The 21,791-nt window shown below is 34.9% G+C and overlaps 4 protein-coding genes across 8 annotated transcripts; 1 reads left to right on the forward strand and 3 right to left on the reverse strand.

Moving 5' to 3' along the window:
* Window positions 1-243: 243 nt before the first annotated feature.
* Rasp (protein-cysteine N-palmitoyltransferase Rasp) lies at window positions 244-3,736 on the forward strand. The gene is made up of 7 exons (XM_076829053.1): window positions 244-794; window positions 866-1,047; window positions 1,119-1,547; window positions 1,622-1,762; window positions 1,839-2,056; window positions 2,967-3,301; window positions 3,401-3,736. The coding sequence occupies exons 1-7, from the start codon at window positions 677-679 to the stop codon at window positions 3,526-3,528; spliced, it is 1,551 nt and encodes a 516-aa protein (XP_076685168.1). The 5' UTR covers window positions 244-676; the 3' UTR covers window positions 3,529-3,736.
* Window positions 3,596-10,398, reverse strand: LOC143377591 (uncharacterized). Of its 5 annotated transcripts, none has more exons than XM_076829051.1 (7): window positions 10,116-10,398; window positions 9,040-9,420; window positions 8,557-8,942; window positions 8,376-8,487; window positions 7,843-8,287; window positions 5,873-7,242; window positions 3,596-4,953 (listed from the first exon to the last, which is right to left on the reverse strand). In XM_076829051.1, the coding sequence occupies exons 1-6, from the start codon at window positions 10,162-10,164 to the stop codon at window positions 5,886-5,888; spliced, it is 2,730 nt and encodes a 909-aa protein (XP_076685166.1). In that variant the 5' UTR covers window positions 10,165-10,398; the 3' UTR covers window positions 3,596-4,953; window positions 5,873-5,885. The 5 variants fall into 5 exon arrangements, with proteins under 5 accessions (XP_076685166.1, XP_076685165.1, XP_076685164.1 ...); XM_076829050.1 differs by having other exon boundaries at window positions 3,596-4,967; XM_076829049.1 differs by having other exon boundaries at window positions 3,596-5,317.
* Window positions 10,399-10,688: 290 nt separating this feature from the next.
* On the reverse strand, window positions 10,689-15,594 carry LOC143377977 (uncharacterized). Its single transcript, XM_076829854.1, has 10 exons — window positions 15,471-15,594; window positions 14,174-14,276; window positions 13,798-13,907; window positions 13,508-13,659; window positions 13,204-13,422; window positions 13,011-13,130; window positions 12,706-12,941; window positions 12,565-12,634; window positions 12,051-12,481; window positions 10,689-11,972 (listed from the first exon to the last, which is right to left on the reverse strand). Exons 2-10 carry the CDS (start codon window positions 14,233-14,235, stop codon window positions 10,865-10,867), a joined length of 2,508 nt encoding a protein of 835 aa, XP_076685969.1. The 5' UTR covers window positions 14,236-14,276; window positions 15,471-15,594; the 3' UTR covers window positions 10,689-10,864.
* On the reverse strand, window positions 14,641-21,647 carry Abcb7 (ATP binding cassette subfamily B member 7). Its single transcript, XM_076829855.1, has 11 exons — window positions 20,633-21,647; window positions 17,989-18,240; window positions 17,716-17,923; window positions 17,465-17,631; window positions 17,110-17,388; window positions 16,857-17,031; window positions 16,619-16,776; window positions 16,378-16,541; window positions 16,166-16,295; window positions 15,827-16,102; window positions 14,641-15,751 (listed from the first exon to the last, which is right to left on the reverse strand). The coding sequence occupies exons 1-11, from the start codon at window positions 20,807-20,809 to the stop codon at window positions 15,500-15,502; spliced, it is 2,238 nt and encodes a 745-aa protein (XP_076685970.1). The 5' UTR covers window positions 20,810-21,647; the 3' UTR covers window positions 14,641-15,499.
* Window positions 21,648-21,791: the final 144 nt, after the last annotated feature.

The following is a 21,791-nucleotide window of genomic DNA, read 5'->3' on the forward strand; positions in this document are numbered from 1 at the left end:
ACCAGGTTTAAAGCATGATTCTGACGTTTGAACAAAGTGGCGGGAATAGACACAGCACTACGGAAATCACGAGAGGCGCACTATACTACTGTCTTCTGTTGAATGAGCTCCGCGAGTATCCGAGACGCAGAACGGTGGTGGGGGATCGCTGCAGACGAGTTGCGCGCGGACGAGTTGCGCACGGACGACAGAGACAGTGAGACAGAAAATATGTGCGACAAGGATAAAGAACATCGCACTACCAACTTTGGTCATGCGCGCCTAATACCGTCGTCGCTCTTTGTAGCAGGAGCGCAAGATTCGAAGAGGTGTTTCTTAAAGCGAGAGGAAATGCTATTTGGAAAAAGATAAAGATAGAACGAGCTAGTTACTCTAGTTCGCTAACGAGCCGCAAGATGGATAAATCGTGTCTTTGTCTTCATTTCTTTCAAAGAAAAGAATCTTTCAAATCCTTCGAATTTTAAATTACAGTCGATTAATGATATTACTTTGAAAGCTTCAATTCTCTGATTAGAGGGAAGTATGGCAGTACTATGGGCAGAACCCATGCCAGTAAAAAGAATTAACGAGCATGCAGGTGTAAACATTCCGTAATTCGTTGAGGCGTGTAGAAAATATCCTTATGTTTGGTGACTTTAAATGAAAATAAAGCGGCAGATATAAATTATAATTGAATATGAGTACGGTGACGAACAGCGTCACGGATTTGCCTAAATACGAAAGCTTCTTTTACTTTTTCTCTTGGACCAGCGCCGTTCTTTACTCTGTCTATAAAGTTTCTCTACTCAGCCCCTGTAAGAATTCGAATTATGTACATTTTACGGGAAATCAAGCTTTCGTCGTTCAAGTCCTATGTAATTTTTAGACTTCAATGGCTACGATGACTTGTACAATGATTTTGCACCAGGGTGGACGTGGATCGAAAGGAAACAGGATGTTTCCGACGGGGAGTGGAAGATCTGGATACCCTTGATATTTAGATTAATGCCATGGATAGCTTGCCATCATTTCCTTAGCCAAATCATTAGGACTATACCGAATACTACGGTGTGATACTTTAGTACTATTCGGTATGCTATTTATCCCTTATTTTTTAACTGACTGTTATATTCTTACAGCTGTTATGCTGCTGGTACATCTTCATGTCCCTTTCATTTTTGTATTTCCATATTGGAACGATAACCATGTTGTGTGCATTGATACAACCAACTGCACTGTATATTCTAACATATAAACACAACAAATCCACTACATGGGTGATAAACACGTTATTCTTGTTTGTCATACATTTCCTCAAAATACCGGATGGCACATTTCAAAATATATTGAGACTCGGTGACGAGGAGCATAGTATTCTAACTCTTACAATGTGCTGGATTCAGTTGAGAAGCATTAGCAGCAGCATAGATAACACAGAGATTCACTCAGAAAATAAGTCCGGCGTATCCTATTTCTTGAGAAACCTTATGTGGACATTAGCGTACTGCTTGTATTTACCTACATTATGCTTAGGACCATTAATTTTATATAACGAATTCATGGATTCTGTACGTACATCTCATTTCTACATTACAAAATGGAATTGGCCTATTGGAGAACAATAATATGTACATTTTTGCAGATAAAGGGTCCTATTAAGATCTGGAAATTTGCAAAATTGGGATATTTTGCACTAAATTTAATTAGATACCTGTTTTGGATACTCTTTGCAAACTTCTCCCTGCATTTCCTGTACTTCAGTGCAATACAGTATCGTCCCGAGGTAAAACTGCATATTTCAAGTATAAATTTCTTTGCCACAATTTTATTAAAATGAGCTTGTTCCCTCGTTCGATCAGGTCGTTAAAATTCTAAATCCATGGACTTTGTATGGATTAGGATACTGCATGGGACAGTTCTTTTTAATTAAATATGTCGTGGTATACGGACTTAATCATACTCTGTGCGCAATCGACCATATGAAAGCTCCTTCTCAGCCAAAATGCGTGGCGAGAGTTCATTTGTACTCCGATATGTGGAAGTATTTTGACAAAGGTTTATACACATTTCTCATAAGGTATGACATTTTCATTCGAGGTAAAATTTAGGGGTCATCCTTAAATTACGTGGCTTTTTTGGGGGGGGAGGGGTCGCGAATTTCTTACGTTTTCTTCCAGGGGCGGGGGGAATCAGGTGGCGTCTTACGTAATATTTTTTTATCTAATTTTCAATAAATACAAATTCTATCATTAATGTTCCAGAAAAGTAGTTTTAGTTTAAATTTCCCGAAACCGAGTTAAATGAATTACAGTGGCGGACGCAAGAAAGTTTACACCTTTTAAAATCGCATAACTTTTTTAGGATTGGTCCAAACGACTAGAGTTTTTTTGAGAAGCTGGAATGATTAGTTTGCTAAGTGGCGCGTTTCGTCGTTTTGAAAAAAATTGCATTTGGTCGGAATAGTGAAAAAAATAGTGAAGGTCGTTTTTTCAACTTTTTTTTCCTGTAATGAGAATTAATTGTCGTTTGTAGATTTAAGTAAGTTGTATACATGCTAAAAATTTCAAGAAAATCGGTTAATGTTGCTCTGAGCTACAAACGCTTAAAGATCACAGAATAAGGTCGAATTATTCCGACTAATTACAATTTTTTTCAAACCGACGAAATGCGTCACTTAGCAAACTAATTCTAGCTTCTTAAAAAAACTCAAGTCGTTGGGCCAATTATAAAAAAAGTTATGCGATTTTAAAGGGTGTAAGCTTTCTTTCGCCCGCCACCGTATATATTCTTTAAAAGAATTTTAATAACTGAAAAAAATAATTGTAAAAATATTATGTAAGGAGGGGGTTGGAATATCAAATCTTACGTATTTTTATACTGGGGGATGGAGGGGGTAAGAATTCGTAAAAATTACCCTTACGAAATTTAAGGACGGCCCCTTACAACGAGTGTGTTTTCGAAGACGAAAGAACTTTAATATTTTTCAGATATATTTATACACCGTTATTAAAATCAAATTTCAATAAGCTATTTGCCTCCTTTCTGTGCTTCACGTTTGTTTTCGTATGGCACGGAACGCAAATGAACATTTTTATTTGGGCGTTCCTTAATTTTATAGGATTAAATATTGAAAGCTTCGTGAAAACAGCTGGGAAAAGTAAATACTATTCTGACGTACAGAGAAAGTATATGTCACCAGCGAATGCCAGGCGATTTAATTGTGCATTAGCAACTCCTCTCTTAGCAATGTCAGTGATATCGAATTTTTATTTCTTCGCTGGCGAAGAAATCGGACACGTATACATCTACAGAATATTACACGGTATTGGTTCCTTTTGAAAATTACTTTGAATAAAAATAGTAGATTTTATTAGGTACACCCCGTTTATAGAAATAAATTGTTATATCATTTCTGTTACAGATATATGGTACTCTATATTCATTTTACTGTTCTTCCTCTATTGTTGTTGCCAAGTTTCTACAGACGTAACAAATTGGGAGTTAAAGAAATCAGAAAAGGTATGGAACAGTAAGAACCGCAGAAATTGATAGCAGAAATATACACTGCGTAAAATACATATGTCCGAAGAATACATTTATGTTTATAACTATGGTGTGAAATAATTTCAAAGTCTTTATTCTTTTAAGTACAAAACGGGTATAAAAATACAATATGTAACTAAAATTATTCTTCACATTAACATCGTTATAATTATGTAATGTTTATTATGGATAATAAAAAATTTGGTACAAAGTATATGTATGAATATCTTTCATATAATTGCTGCCATACTTTATGTCATTGATAACCAATTTTATACTGCACCTAAGGCACGTTATATTTTACACGGAACAAACGCTCATGAAAATTTCTTAATCGCTAGTTTCGTATCTTATAAAAGACGTAAGAAATTGACTTGTTCAGATATTTCTATATAGATATAAGAATATAATAGATGCTTAAGTTTTGTCCATACAGTTTATGAGTATTAAAACCTTCGTATTTAAAATTAGTAATTACGATAAAGGATTTTAATTTTATGCAAAAAATTATGTAATATAATTAATTCAGCTCTTATTATTTTTTATCTACCGCTATATACGCCACCGTGTGTAATTTTAATATTGCTCAGTTTCTAAATATATGTTTGTTATATTAGTTAGTCAAATCTCATTTACAATACAATTTCCATATTATATAATATAGCTTTAAATCTGAAAACATTAATGTACTCGCGGATATTAACTGCGCTTGTTGTATACTTCTTTCGTAGCAAAGCATGTTTCTAAATAATTATAATGCAATTGTAATATAACAGCATATAGATATTTATATTATATCTCTATAGATTATAAAAATTATTATGCTACATAAATTTCTGTAAGTAGGCTGCATTATAAGTAACTCCTAGAGTCTAGAGTATTAGAAATTTTAAAGTATTGTTTAGGAATGTTGAATGTGATTCAATCGCATAATAATCAACTGATTGCAATTAGGACATTATCTCTGGCAATTATTTACAGTAGGTACTTCACCAAAAAATAAATTTAATATTACTTCTTTAAAAACATTTCGAGTATTTACAGTAAATATATCATAAGCTGGCGACATATTTCGACTACGTTTGGCGATATCTAAAATTTCGTTCTTTCGCAATTTCACAAAGTTCTCAGGCTTCGTATTGGAATATATTCTAGACTGCTGTTAGTATATTGTAGCAAAATATCAAAAAGTATTACTTAATTAGATCTTTGTTAATGCATTCGATATATTCTACATTGTCTTGTACACGATTAATAATTAATACCGTTATATTAATATCCTTACAACAACATCGAGGATGTAATGCTGAATAAAAATTATTAATTTTTATGGAAGACATTTTTGAGCTGTACTGGAAAAACATCGTAATCTGTGTCCGACGGTTCTATATTCTTTGTAAAATAACATAACTGTGGTACAGTTTTGCTACTCTGGAAAGCAAATTCTAAACATAAAAAACTGATTACCAAAATTTTCATATAATGCAATCCATTTCGCAATAAGGGATTTATAGTTCGTGTATGCGTTACGCCTACGTGTTGCGCGCTTCAAACAGAAAGAGGTAATACATCCTCCATAAATTGCCCGAGCTAAATAATATGAAATGTTGCAAATTAGATTTATTACAACTTATATCAGTAGAAATTTATATAAAAGTTTATAAAACAACAATTACCAATAATAAACATTCTTTTTCCCGTTAAGCAAATTATGAATTTGTACTACGCTTTCCGATATTTGGCACACAAATAAATGTTACTACTATTAAGTAACTCTCTTTCATACTAACATATTCTGGAAAATTAAACATTTTTAATGATTTCATCTAATAAATCTGTTAATATGTATATATATATGGTTGTCACAGCAAGTTCAATAAGAAATTTCTTTTTTAATTTTAATATTTGGAATGGTTAATAGCTGAAGATTTCATAGACCATAGAAACAATGGGCTGCATATTGAACAATTGCAAAAATAATTTCATTTAAGAAACAAAATAAATGCATGCCTTTATCCGATTTCTTTTAATCTTATCATATATCAAAGCTATGCTAATACTGTGCATCTCACACGATAAAAATCATGTAAAAATATTTTATTAGATTCATCCTTTTTTATAAAGTTTTCTATCAGTATCTTCAAATATTTATTTTTCAAGCAGTAAAAAATATTAAATCTACTTGTTTCCTAACAATATTTACATATGCAGAAACTCAAAGCGTTGCTTTGTATTTTATACGCTATTAGCATAATGTTTACTAACTCTATCTCTATAAAAGTGTTCTTGCATATCGCTTTAAACGCGTAATATTTCGGATTTAGTAAAAATAAACGTAAACTTTACTTACTCCTGTCGAATATTTATTTTTGAATTTCATTGTCGGCAGTGCTGCTGTCATCGATCCTAAGAACGCTATTCTGTAAAGCATCATTGGTCAATAATAAGATCGTGTTCTGGTTTCCATTTTGTTGTATGTTGACTGCTTGCACGTGCTTCTTCATAAGCGTGAATTTTCGATTTTTGTTCAACCGTGCTTTTGATTTAATTTGTTGATCGTGGGTGGTTTCGCACTGGCGTGGAATTATATTGATGAATTTATTTTGTACTATTATACTGGTCAAAGGTTCGTTATGGATGTATAAACGCTGCTTGGCCTGGCGTAGCAGTTTATGATTCTTCCCAAAGGCATTGTTCGTGGACGCGACCACTTCGTCGTTCATCAGATCTGTTACAACAGCTTGATAGTTGCCTAGCGTTTTATCTTTGCTCAATGTGCAGTCGTCATTTTGATTCAGCGCCATATCTTTCGTTGGTGATAACGTCTCGCTAGCGATTTCGTTAACTGTCTGAGAACTGTTCAAATCTATCAAACTTTTTGCCATACCAATCTCCTGCATTTCTTGATAAGATTTATCATTGAAAATGTTGACATTATCGTCATCTTTCTCATCCGTCTGCGTAACAATCATAGCTTTATCGCAATTCGTATTTTGTCGAGAATAATCCTCGGTACGCTCCACTAGTTGTATGTGATTTTTAAATTGACTTCCCGGCAATTCAATGCTCTCTTGGAATTCTATATTATCCTCATCCTCGTTATTCACCAAATTATTATATTCTACTTTGAAGTATGACGGCGTCTCGTTCAGGTTGTGATAAATCAATTCCGATTGTTCGATTTTATCGTTACATACAATCTGAGCTGTCTCAGTTTCGACTAGCTCTAACTTATTATAAGAAGCACTTTGCAATTCTGGCAATATTCCTTGTACTTTGCTCGCGTGTTCCTCTGGTAAATTATTTTTATTTTCATTAGAAACTCTATTATCTATAGGTATTTCAGTCTCTGTGATTTCAGTCTTATTCAAATGAGATTCTGGACAAACCTCGTAGGTTTCGAAACAATTCTTGATAATCTGTATTGCATCACTTGAGTCCCAATTTTTATCAGTATCAGTAGTATCTTCATTGACAATGTATTTTTCGCTTGCAGTGTCCTGCAGCTGATTATTATCATTCTGATACTGCATAATCGTTTTTGCCGCGATTAAGCCTTCGTCTATTACCTGCTCCTTATTTATATCATTCTTTTTCTTCCTGTTAGTTCGAACTTTCTGGAAGTCTTCTTCGGAGAGGTATAGCAACTCTCCGGTAGTTGTTAAAACCTTACCATGTCTTGTCTTTAGATGGCGTTTATAAGTGTTTCTTGTTTTAAAGCTAATAAAATAAATATATTTCTGTTAAACCAAGGATATTCATATACAATCCTCACATTAATTAAAGGATCACCTCTAGGAACCCGAAAAATAGGGGCAAGTTCACATGGTCATAACTCCGGCAAAAATAATCGTATCGATATCTTGAAAATATGATTTGAAAGCGTGGAATCCTTACTTTCAGCTGCTTTTTCAGATTTTAGCTGTATTGCTTTTCGGCAAAACTGGAACCCGCTGCGTTAATTTTTTATCTGTGGCCTGTAAGTTTGAAGTTACCGTTTCGACTGGTGTAAATGGAATTTGTGTAAAAAATTTCATACTCCCCGTGGAACTTTCGCAAGTTGAAGAAATTTTTTTAAAATTGACCAAGTGCTCTTTATATCGTTATAACTTTGCCGAAAAGCAATACAGTTAAAATCTGAAAAAGCAGCTGAAAGTAAGGATTCTATGCTTTCAAATCAAATTTTCAAGATATCGATACGATTATTTTTGCCGCAGTTATGACCATATGAACTTGCCCCTATTTTTCGAGTTCCTGGAGGTGATCCTTTAATTAATGTGACCAGTGTATTTAAAGTATAAGCATTTATATTTTGCATACCGTTGCCCGCAATCGTCGCATCCAAACGGTGCCTCGCCAGTATGTCTACGTCGGTGCTCTCTAAAATGCGAGGGATGCCTGAACTTCTTGCCGCAATCGGCACACGTGAATCGCGTTTGATTTTGATGGATTAGCATGTGATATTTTAAACTGTGCCTCCTTGTGAAAACGGCTCTGCATATACGACACTCGTACGGTTTTATTCCGGCATGGCTTCGATAATGGGACACTAATGTCGTAGGCGCCGTGAAACTTCGCGGGGGGTTGCAGATCCGGCATTCGAGATTATTCCCAGCCGGATTTCCCTTCTTCTTGATACGATCCATAAAAGCTAGCGCCATTTCTCTTTCCTCCTTACTGGTGCCTATAAACTTCGCTTTACCTTTCGGCTTAGTAGTCGTAATCTCTACATTTTTATTGTAACTTTCATCCGACCATGATATGTCTGAAAGCCAGCCGAAACACAATTTAAATATCAGCGTGAAGGTAATTGAAACTGTAATAAAATTCTATTAAATATTTTCTGCATTTACCAGGTAAGTAAATGGTGTCTGACTCGTCGTTCACTTTTTCTGACAACTTTTGATTGATGTGAGAATATTCTTTCATGTGGACGGTATCAGTACCAACAACCATCAGCACGATCTAAGTAAAAAGAATCATTTTCAGTATGTACTTATTAATTTCAAGCCCGTACATTACATTTATACTAACATTTTCATCTGTCGTTGTACTTTCAAGAACACTGTCAAAAGACGATGATTCCTTGTCATTGGGAATCTCATCTTTTAAACGTTCAAAGTAGCTATGATCCCCAAGAACTCGGAAATCCGTTCTCTCCGTATCTTTTTGTTCTGAATTATGCAATTTCTTGGAACTTTCGATCTTCTCGTGGCTTTTATTTCTGTCTAATTCTTTAAAACCGGAATCATTTAATAGAATATTTCGCAGATAATTCGTTGACTTCTCGATAATAACATTCTTATTCTCTTTATTCAATGTCTCCTGCGGTTTCCTTGATTGCTGTAATCTATTCTTTTTACTTTGCGAACTTGTTTTATGATTTCTGAAGTTTACTGACTTTGCAGTAAACGTCTTATCTACAAAGTTAAGTTACAGGTATGCGATTATTATATTACCACCGATAAACAATTATTTGTTTTGATTATTTACAAACACACGACAATGCTTACTCACAGGCTTCCTTATTTGTCTTCAAATATTCCAAATGCTCTGCTAAATGTGTTTTAATGGACATCCTCGCCCTCCCCTCGCTCGCAAAACTAGTATATTTCTGACCGCATCCAACGATAAGGGCGCACGTGTAAGAGTACTGCCTTTTCAGTTCATCGCTCGTAAAAATAGAAAACTGTTTAACTAATTGCGACGGAGGCATGGATAAAAGCTGTGGCACGGTGAAAGATAATTCTTGAGTCTTCCTCTTTATATACTCCGTTTTTGTCTTGCATTGTGATGCCAGTAGCGATTTACTGCGCTTCTTTTCCGAATGCAATGTTTGAGACGCAACTTCTGCGAGCATATCTAGCAAAGCGGCAGGGCTGTCGCTTCCCATAATACCTGGAACAAACGCGTTTCACAGCATTAATGCAGACTGATAATGCTAAATAATATAAACTAAAAACATTTGCTTATTCCAACATAAAATCATTTTTAATTACACCATGTAGACAAGATTGTAAAAACTATTACGTTTAAATACCTATGTAACTTAACGGAATGTGAATTCCATATAAATAAAGTAAGCTAATTTATACATTTCCTATATATTACACACAACGAACTTTATTATTATTATTTAAAAATTCTTTAAACTCACATGACCAAATTTCAACTTTCTATTAACAAGTAAAAACGATCCGACTTCATTTTATTTGTTGCGTCAAGTATTATAGTATTCTTATAACAATAATAAATATGTTGATCCTTTGCTGACATCATGACATATGACAGTCAATGGACGGAGAATTTGGGATCTCTAATTTCATAGATACGGCAAAGATATTCTCGCACTTTTAATAGACAAGAGGCCGAAAAATATAACGGAGAAGGTAACGATTCATTTATTCCCTTTACGCGTGGAATTAAATTTCTTATTTTCCAAGCGTCATTCTAGCAGACGCCATAAGGACGCCCAGCAGACGGTTTTTCAATTCGCCTTTGCTAATATCTCGAAGAATTCTGAATAACTTTCATTAATACAAGCATGTTAAAGAGATAGCGATTTTTGTTATTAAAGACTGATAAACAAGTACCTCCATTATATGAATTAGAAGTATATTCATGGTTTGTTTTGGTGTTCATTATGGCATTCGTATTCGCGGCGTGTCTTCATTCCACTGCCTTCTATGCACAACAGGTTCCTTCTTGTTGCTTCCTTGTTTGTTCCTCTTTCTTGTCAATCCTGAGAACAGTATTGCCAATCTGCGAGACAAAGATTTCGTCTGCGTACATACAATAGATGCAACCTGTATTTCTCTGCGTTCTATTCGTTACTGCGAGATTTAAAACATCGCACATCGAAAGATTCTATTTTCATAAATTACACGACGAATATGCGGCTCCTATGCAGCTGTCAACAATGAATAGTTATCCAGGTTATCCAATGCAATTGATGGCGCGAAATTTAAATCCACCCAACTTGCGAATGAAGATTTTCAATTATACATCGTTACTTGGAAATGAAGCAAATAATTTAAAACTATGCTAATTCGACAGTAACGAACAAAACCAATAATTTATTAAAATTATAATTGTTATCATGATGTATGTATATTTTGCGGGAATTAAATTAGAATTATGGTAAAGGGGGTATATAAAGTTCTCAATTGTTGATTCTTAAATATTTAATTACATTTAGTGAGAAGATTCTACCCTCTCATATACGTGACACTAATATTTGCACTATAAAAAGAATATGATACATATACTAAGTTTAATCAAACAGTTTTATCTCTTCGTCACAACTTTACAAAGAGTCTCCTATTCCCCGTCAATTTTTACATCAGTGTAACTTGTTACAACTACCCGCGGGCTCGTTTTTAATCCCTTCAGTCTCAAATATATGTTTAATAATATCCTGCTTCCTTCTCGCATGAGTGGGTAAGCCGCGAAACAGATTCTCCGTTATTTGTCTTCTGCTAGTTACATTATGTTTAGCGTAATCTTTATTTATATATTCGATATTCTCATTATCATCAATGGCCCGCATTGTTGCTAACAGCTTCTCTTTGTTATAACTAACTACTCTCGTTGTGGCACTGCTTTCAATTATCGTATTATCAATGTCATTAGACGCTTCACGAGTTGGAGTACTCTCGCAAGATTCTTCATTGTTTGATAAAGCCTCAACATTTTCTAACTCCTTATTTGCTTCGTGCTTATTTAATTTATTTCTTGTTTCTATATGATAGTCGTCTGCAAGTGCATTCTTATTCGTCGTTTCTGCTTCATTGTCGCGAGTCATATTCGGCATTTGCCCTTCATCCAAATTCTTCAATGAATTTAACGAATTCTTTGCAGAAGGTTCGTCTAGCGACTCAACAGAAGGGGTTTTTGACTCTAATTTGTCAGATGCTTTGAACAAAGTCTCAAGTTGATTAAATTCTTTCATAGAGAGCGTTTGTAACGATGTATCTTCAAGATCATCTTCCCTTATATCATTATCTTCTTCTTCTTCTTCTGGGGGTGTAGATTGTACCGACACATACTTCTGAAAATCTTCTGGAAATTTATTCGAATTGTGCTTTATATGACTAGTACCTATGTGCTCTATATCATACTGCAAATTATAGAAATTTTCGTTTTCAACGCTTTCGGTTTCTGCTTGCAATTCGCTAATTAAATTTTTATGAATCTTTTGCGATTCGTTTAAAAAGCGAGACGTTGTTTCATCACCGTGTATAGGTGAAATTAATTCGAAGCCATCGATCTGATGGTTTAGTGACAAATAACGTTTAATTGATTCTCTTCTTATTTCAGCTTCTGCTTCTGAATCACTTTCGTAAGAATCCTTTCTCTCTTGCACTAAAACATTCAATTTATCTGTACATTTACAATTGGAGAATGCTAATTTCTTTGAATCTGAATTGTCATCTGAGCTGCTGGCTAATCTAAAATTCAATCAAATATGTTACAATTAATGAGAAGCATCGGTTTTAACGAAGCTAAATGTTCTAACTATCGCGAACCTTGCACACAGTTTGTTAGAATTGCTAGCCGCATTCGAGCAATTATCTTTGAACTTTTCGTTCTCATTGTCGCTATCTTCGGATGAGCAAGCAAGCTTTTCCTGCGTTAGCTCATTAAAGTCTTGATACCTCCGATTTTTATGTATTTTTCTAAATTTATCTGCATTTATCTCGTATTGATCTGGGTGGTCCTCGTCTTGTGCCTCTAGCCGCTCTAAATTCTCATTCATCTTAAAATCTAACTCCTTAGACTTCTCTTCGGAATCATCTGACGAGATCTTCCTGTGCGATGATTTCTGAAGGCGATATTTCCGTACTTGTTCCAAATTAGCCATCGTTTCTGTCCTCATGGAATCTGAAGATTGATTCGAATTAATCCCTCCATCTGCTTTGGCGCTTTTATCATTTAGTTCGGGCGTAGGAAGCATAGGCTAAAAGTTACGAGAATAACGTTAATGTATCCCGCAAGAAATCACAAACATCTACAGAATTACTTAATGAAATTAATTTCTACCAAATTATTCTCTTGCGCATCTGCTTGCCAGTTTTTACTCTGACCGGATAACTTCAGTGGATTTGACGAACTAAAATATGTATCGTTGTATGTAAAACGGCGATATAAGAAAATAATTTAATACTATATTTCTTCACATACCTAATGTCTCTTAAATTTGTAAGAGATCGCGTGCCAAAATGCCTGTTTCTATTAGGTAGCACTAGGTGTCCGTTATAATATAATTTTCGCTCTCTATTATCTAGTAAATGTTCTACACTTCTCAATTTCTCTATCGCTTCTTCTAAATTCTTTTGCGTTTCCTTTCGTTTGGAAATTTCTACGTGCAATTGGTGCTTCAAACTTTTACTCTCAAGAGTCAGCTTTCTGTGCAGAGACTGGCAAAATAATTAGACGTTACAAACATTATGCGAGATATCAAATTACCGTGCTAAGTCTCAAATTACCTGTATGGTGTTTTGTTGCTGTTCTACCCTGTGATTTAAATCAGATACTTGTAACTGCAATTTCTCTCTTTCTCCCAAGTTGCGATCTTTACTGAGCTGTAGTAAATGTTTGTTTTGGAACTGGAAATAATACGAAATCATTGATTCTTTCGTCGCTTTGTATATAGCGGCGTTCTATATAATCGATGCTCACCTGTAATTGTTGAAGTTCATTTTCTTTTTCCTTTAATAAATCACAGGTTTCTTTATGTAAGATCTTTAACTTTTTATATTTAATTTGAAGTACTCGCAACTCCTCGTGATGCGAGTTAATGATCCGTGGTAATTCTGCATTTGTGCCTTCGTAACGCTTCAGTGCAGAATCCTGCCTCTTTTGCAACGCCTTCAGTAGTCTATTCTCGTTAGCTAACTCCTTTAGAGAAAGAAAGAATTACATTGAGCGTGCCTCTATATTTATGTTATTCGTAAAATATAGATAATTACAATAAAATAATTACATTTAATTGGTAATGCGCATCAGCCAATTGATTTTGTAACTCTTTAACGCGTAGCATTCTTGCAGACAGAACTCTTTGCTCGACACTATTTCTTTTAAGTTTTAAATGTTCCGAAGGAGGCTGCTGTCTGACACTACTTTGGTACGGACGTCCTATAAGCAATTAGAAAACAAACAGTAATGTACAAAGTGAGACTGTAATTAATTTACCATATTTTATTACCCGCAGATCTACAGTAAATTAAAATATTGTAAGAATAAGTACACAGGCACATTCATCTTAATACAAACCAAGTAAAGGATGCAAGTTTTTTCTGTTGGACTGAAGACATACTATATTTTTGTGCGGTAAATTGAATTTCGCTTCTGCTGCTGATCTTGTTACTTTAGAATTTTGTCTTCTGTAAATCGCAGTAATATATAGTTACCTCTCTATAGCGGGACACTTAGAATATAAAGCGCAAAGGAAATGAGATTGCAGAAAAAAGTAGAGAGTAATAAATTACTCAGTACACTGAATATGTAATTTCCAAGAGTGAGTACTTCGCTTCTTCTTAAATATTTTAATACAAGTGCAAAACGATTTGTAAGATGCATGTAAAACGAAACCTTGTAGAACAGATAGGTGTCAAAATGTATGTAAAGTGTTTAGTAATGTTGCTATTACCTATCAGAATTTTTGTGGCCATTGAAGTGTACTACAGGCAACGTAGGTACTTCAGTTTGCATTTTATATATTCAAATACTGCATCACAACTAGCATCTCAAGCCTGCATAATATACCTTTATATTACTTCATAAGTGCAAATAATTGTGGGATTGTCAGAAACTTGTTGAAGACCAATCCACGTCCATAGTTGTTTTGAAAAGGTTACTAAGGTAACATATACACAAACATTTCACCAATCAATGCTTCTTAAAATCGAGCATATTTACAAAATAAGTTCTTCAATACAATGGGGGCATTCTGAAACTTATCTTTAAAGAAGCACATAATAAAAATACCTCAAGACATAGCCTCAGGACAGAATGATTTGCATTTGTGTAACTAAAAATGTTAGCAACAATAATATTGTTGTATTTTAAAAACTAGAAGATAGCGAGGATATGCACGCATATAATTAAAAGGAATAGTAATATTAAGTTACTGCTTTATTTTTCTGCCCCTCGATCGATAAGACAAAGAATCGAATAATCTTCTTATGTATCATGTAATTTGAATTACTTTCTATATTTACAAAGAGTATATATTATTACTTCATTTACAGAGCAACTAAATAGAGATATTTGCATTGGCGTAACTAGGATTTTTGTCTGGGGGGGCAGGCCCCATCTCCCCCCCTCGCCCCCTCTCTCGCTCACTCTTTTTTTTATAAGTGGAGAAAATCTTTATATACATACAAATTTTATAACAACCACTTACCTACATATTTTTTTGACACTAAAACAAAGAGTAAACTGGATAAAAAATATCGATTATTTGACGGACGAATATTTTTACTTATTTTGATATTTTCTAGGAAGGGCCCATTCCACGTTTTGGGGGGGGCCAATCTGCATTTTAGGGGGGCCAGGCCTACTCGGCCCCCTAACTAGTTACGCCAATGGATATTTGTAATATACAATTTATATTACTGAAAAATAGTTAACTTTTTTTATAAACATATTATACAATTTATTCACATATAAATAAACAAGCGCACTGCGCATGTGTGACCACGATATAATCTTCGAATAGTACGAATATGAAACAATCGTAAATACATACATTTCTGATGACTCGCCTAATTCTTTGTCGTCGATATACTTGCAATATACGACGATAGAATAAATAGTAATTTTTTTCAATGACATTTCATGACATTTGTAACTGTTTCTACATTAAGGTAAAGGGAACTTTAACCACGTGATTAAGATACGCATCAGTCCCGAACGGGTGAAATTTAGCATACAGACATTATTACCTGCGTAGGTAGTACACAATTTCTCTGTTTCAAACTCCCGGAGTTCTATGACAAGTATCTTTCTCTCGCTCAGATTTCAGCATCCCCATGTGCTGAGTTTCCCACAATTTACTGTACAACGACTTTGGTGTGGCCAGTAAAGAATTGTGCGTTCCCCTCTCTACCAAAGTACCATTATTTAATACTAAAATCTCATCTGAATCCATGACAGTAGATAAACGATGCGCTATAACAATGGATGTTCTTCCGGTGGTTGCTCTGCGTAATGCTTCAAGGATATGCTACAAACGTATTATCCATGAAAGTATTACCCTGGAATATGCATTAATAACATCTGAAACGCAACGCGAACTTACATATTCCGTAATAGAATCCAGGGATGATGTAGCTTCGTCGAAGATCAATATCGGACTGTTTTTCAAGATCGCTCTCGCGATTGCTACTCGTTGTTTCTCGCCGCCGCTTAATTTTAATCCACGCTCACCAACAGGTGTGTCATACCCTTTCGGCCACTTCAGAATGGAATCGTGCAAGTTCGCCATTTTGGCTGCTTCGAAAACCTCTTCTTTCGACTTACATAAATTTCCGTAATGAAGATTATAGAAGATACTTTCATGGAAGAGAACGGTATCCTGAAATGATTATTACAAAATATATTTTGTTAATTCTTTTCCTCGGTCCTTCGATTTAATTACCTGAGGCACGATTGCTATCGATTTCCTTAAAGTATCTAAATCTATATCTTGTACATTGTGTCCATTAATATGAACACTTCCACATTGTGGTTCAAAGAATCGGTATAATAATCTCACTACTGTCGTCTTGCTGAAAGCATAAATTATGAATTAATATGTCGCCTTTTTATCTAAAACGCACACATCGCGCGTGAATCGCGTTAGAATCTTACCCGCAACCGGATCCACCAACGATAGCAATTTTCTTGCCACTTGGAATGGCAAAGTTGATATCTTTGAAAATAGGCTTTCCTTCGACATATTGGAAACTAACATTCTTGAACTCAATGTTTGAATTAAACGGCGTTATATTAAATTGTAATGCACCCACTTTAGACTAACACAATACATAGAGTACATTAATCATTCGCATATTGATACATTTTGAATAACTATGGAGCAAAGTGTAAGTACCTTAATAGCCGTGTCCATCGTCATTACGGTAAACATAGTTTGCATATCGATGAAAGCCTGCCTAACTTCCCGATATACGGAGCCCAAGAATCCTAAAGGAACCGACAATTGGAATAAGAGTGCATTGACCATCACTAAGTCCCCAACTGTCATAGTACCTGTATTCAGTTTAGATTGAAATAATATTAAACTCTATTCTTTCGCATACTCTGTATAATCTGAATGAAAGATATATTACCATTCATAATATTCTGAGACGCTAATACCATTATATAGCTTAAGGCAGCGCTAAATATAGCGCTTTGTCCAAAGTTCAACATCGCTAAACTCGTGCTCGTTTTAAGCGAAGCCCCTTCGTATTTTCTCAACGATTCGTCGTATCTTTCCATTTCAAATTTTTCATTATTAAAATACTAGCATAAAAAATATACTTCTGAATTAGTACTCTATTAACATAGCTAACTTAATGAGAAGTTAAGTTCACCGTGTACCTTTACAGTTTCGTAATTGATAAGTGAATCTATTGCTTTGTTGCTCGCTTCGTTCTCCGCTTGGTTCATAAAAATTCTAAATTTCGTTCGCCATTGAGTAACGGCTAACGTAAATACGGCATAAATCCCGACACAGCCGAGCGCAACGGTGGCATATTCTGCACCGCACCTTAGGTATAATATTGTACTGACTAGACCCAATTCGAAAATAGTAGGTATAATGTTAAATACCATAGCGTTTAATACAAAATTTATACCACGACTTCCTCTGTCTATCGTCTGCAAAAAATATTGGATATGAAAGCTATAATAACGAAAGATAAAATTACAGATGAATAAACCGAATTTATCGTACCTTTGATAACGCTCCAGTCTGTCTAGACAGATGAAAAGCCATGTCCAGATTATGTAAATGTAGAAAAACGTTCTTCGCTATTTTTCGAATAGAGTGCTGCGCAACTTTTGCAAATACTGCATTTCGTAGTTCGCTAAAACCTGCCGCACCTACGCGCGCTATACCGTCTGTTTTATGGAAACAAAATATAATTGATTGACAATGGTTATTACGCATAAAGTGTTGCTTTCAAAGGCATATAATGCACATACATCCCACAAGTAATGAAGTTGCTACTGTTGCGATTGTTTCTGGTGCAGTGCCCAGGCTTAAAACAGCACCGCCGCCAGCCGCTATACTTTTAGCATTCAGAGTGTCTACTGCATGTTTGAAAATAAAGGGAACACTGACGTTCAAAACTTTTGCTCCAACGAGTAAACCAACGGCTATCTTAACTCTCTTTTTTATCTCTGGATCGTCCTAAAAATAGAGCTACAATAAATATGTAATATCGTAGCATAGGTGATGTTCTTTGGATAACTTACTTTCGGCCAAATATATGTAAGCATCGCGTTCATCATATCCATACTGGTAATTGGTTCTTTATCTTTAAGATCGATAGCTTCGCGACTTAAACTCGACGCACCAGGATGAAAGCAGTCCCTTTTTTGTTGACCCGATTTGCCTCCCGTAAAGCCAGATAATATTAGTGGGAACTTAATGGGAGGCACGATAGACTTTGACTGAAGTATACTTTTCTTCTTCTGCGCCCGATCGATTACATTTCCACTGCAACACTGTAAAAATATTACTTAGAAGCTTTATGTTACTTTCAATAGAATTTCAATCAAAATATTATCGAATACATAGTAAAATAGTTTTTTTAAAATCGTTCATAGCGTATTATGTGTATGAATGTATTAATGACTCAATTATTTTCTTTTAAGTAATGGAAAATTAAACAATGTTTGATCAGATATTTAAATTCTTTTATTAAAATCTTACAAAGTTCTAATAGCATGTTATAAACTTATGCTACATGCATATTTATATACAATTACAAATCATTACTGTCTTCAGTTATACTGTTATTCGAATGTGCACAAGTTATTATACGACTCAGTTAATATTGTAATATATTCCTCTACGAGACTTATTGCAATTGAGAAACATTGGGTATAGTGTTTAAGACTTTTCATATTTTGTAAATTATTCATTAATTCATTTCTTTTTAAATCTAATACATTCTTCGCGATGCTGTATGTATCAGATATATCCTCCGCAGTAAAAGAATCTCCGTATATCTTTGTGCTCCACTGTTCCTTTTGTAATTTCGTACTCGATACGAATAACACCGATTTTGCATTATAATTCAAGCCCTCTCTTGTAAACGCCATGTTTCTTTGTAACTTATTAAACACAATAAAGTTTAACTTGAATTTTGGAATAACCAGACAAGCTTCTATGTCAGAAATATTAAAATACACCTCATCTAATGGATTATTTGGTATGAAAAACCCGTAATGAACGTACAGCTTGAGACTGTTATGTGCACCATAGTTGATAAAAACTTGTGACCCCTTATCGAATGATTTTAATGTAGAGAGTTCATAAGATTTATCGTCCTTCTCATCTGTAATTATAGATGCGCGCGTGGCACTACGAATATCATGATTAAACAAATCTAAATAAGGCGCCAAAGCTAAGTTATTGGGACGTTTTATGTTAGGAATATCTCGATTCGTCTCTATCTGATCTGTATCTATATACACTGCTCTTGTATTAACAATGTAATATGCCCATTTATATCTTTCAAACGTTATTACTTTCAGAAAATGTACATTACAATGTGGACAGTTAACTTGGCTGTTTAAACCCACAGAATTCATAAATCTAATTAAAACCCGAAAGTCATTTTGAAGTTTATGAGATTCATACATATAATCCACAATAAATGCTGGTAATAGATTCTTCTCTTTTTGTGTACAGAAATCTGGGTTCGTTAGAGTTTGAGGCAGGCTATTAATGTAGTGATACCATCTCGATGTGTTTCCTAAATGCGATTCATATAAAAGAAATATCGATAATATACATTGAGCACTATAGCATTCGTTCTTTGAGAATATATGTTTAATATCGCTTTGCGATACTGTGGATGTTGTTATCAGTATCTTGTATGGTACTCTGATCAATACATCGTCGACTTTGATATTCTCTAATGTTTTTAACCCTCTACCAGTGAGAGAAAAATTTGACGGAACTAAATTAGAAATCGACAAACAGTTATTTCTCAATAACCAAGACTTTAGATGCGTCAGACTTTCTTCTTCGTTCTCAGCTACCTCTGTAACGTTTAGCTTCTTCTTTCGACGACGTTCCCTTGACGTTCTACCCATTATGTCTATGTTATATCTGTAGAGGCAACAAATATATACTCTAGATATACGTAACTACTCGAGGAAAGAATCGGATCACTTATCCCTGAGAGTGGAGCTGGAGAGGTGGAGAATCGCAAAGTTTAATAGCAAGGGCAAGATGCGGCAATATGGAAGAAAACAACAAGTATTGGAGAAAGGAAGAGGAAAAGAAATGCAGACTGCGTGAAAGAGAGCTTAACAGACTAAAGCACTTAGTGAAAGACTGCATAGCAGTCGATAGACCGGAGCACGGAATAGAAAAGATATTGGAAGGGTCAGCGTGTGAGAAGACATTGGGATAGTTAAGGGAGTGGAAAAAAAGTTACGAAGGAAAATAGTACAACAAAGACAGATATAGCGTGTAGATATAAGTTTAAGTAACATAAAATATATAGTTTATAAGAGGGAAGGTAACAGCGACGGGTAATGACAGGGAAGGATGAATGATCGCTAGATTGTAAAGTCAAGTCCCATTTCAAGGCCGGTGAGGCCGAAATAAAGTATTTATCTATCTATATGTAACTACTTGATACCCATTGTTTAACCAGCTTGGTAAAACTGTTTGCGTTCGTTGCTGAACACTTATCGCAATATTTATTTATGTAAGCAAATGTTTGTCATCACAGATAAGGGGTGCAGGTTTACTGTTATCAATTCAAGGTGCTTATTCCTTGTAGTAATTATTATATCCATAAGTAAGTGTCTATGTCAGTTAACCTGCACAATATTCTATGAACTATATACGTAATTATATGAAAGACAGAAATATTACCCTAACTCCGAAGGCTGAATATATCGGATTGCGTGCCGAAATGCGAGAGAATCCTCCTTCGTAGCAAATTATTTGCTGTCGAGATTTAAACGAGCGTGTCGTAAATGATCTGATCCAAACTCTCTTTTCGTTGTATCCAGCTCGTGGCAGGCGGCGGCATAAAATAATGCTCAACATTATCTCAGAAATATTTATTCACAAATGAAAATACAAAAATGAGATATTTAGAAATTAGGTTATTGGACCATGGTACGTGCGCTTTCAAAGTCCCTCACTAACCTAACCCACACTGATACACCGTGCGATATTAACTCCTTGGCGCTAGGGAATCGAGATACCGTTTCGTACCTGGCGGACCTTTTCGCACATTCCACATTAGTGGGGAGAGTCTTGTTGATAACATCATAGTACTTCATTTAATTACAGAGTTCAAACTTTCGAAATTGCATGCATTACTTAATCAGCGATTGTTTCAAATTTCAATGTGATTTGCATACAACGTTACAACATAATCTATTACGCAATTAATCAGTTAAAACGATTGCTTTGTTCGCTTATTTTACGTTTTGAAGATCTAGCCCTTTACAGAGCCAATGTAACTGATTATGCAACGATAATCGTGAAACATTAATAATTTGTTACTTTTAAAAGAGCATGTACCTATTGAAAGTTTGTTCGATGCATGGACAAAGCCACGCTTATCTTCTAGCGGCGCATTGGCGAACTAAAGTGACTAGCTCGTTCGGAGTATCTTCGTCTTTTTCTAAAATCGAAATAGAATTACCCCCAATTACCTCTCGCTCTAAGAAACCATCTTACGCTGTGTTCTTCTGTTAACACAAGAAAGGAGGTAACAGGATTGCAAAATCAAAGTTGGTGGCACGCCAATACCTCTATCCTTATCGCGCATCTCTACCTTCTCCACTTTCTCTCTCGCTCTGGCTCAACCCCTCAAACCTCCAGCAATGTCATACGTTCCTGTTGACTCCAGCTGATTTCTGCACCTAGTAGGAACTTATAGAGAAATGTTATACGACGTTTAAATGGAATAGAACTTTCCGCTTCCAAAAACCTTCAATAATTAATCGTTCTTACATAAAATCTGAACAAAAAGCTTTGCTGAAGGTTGTCAAGGATCTATATTTTCAATTGCACTTTC

The sequence above is a fragment of the Andrena cerasifolii genome, chromosome 16 (genome assembly GCF_050908995.1).
Source record: "Andrena cerasifolii isolate SP2316 chromosome 16, iyAndCera1_principal, whole genome shotgun sequence".
Classification (NCBI taxonomy): domain Eukaryota; kingdom Metazoa; phylum Arthropoda; class Insecta; order Hymenoptera; family Andrenidae; genus Andrena; species Andrena cerasifolii.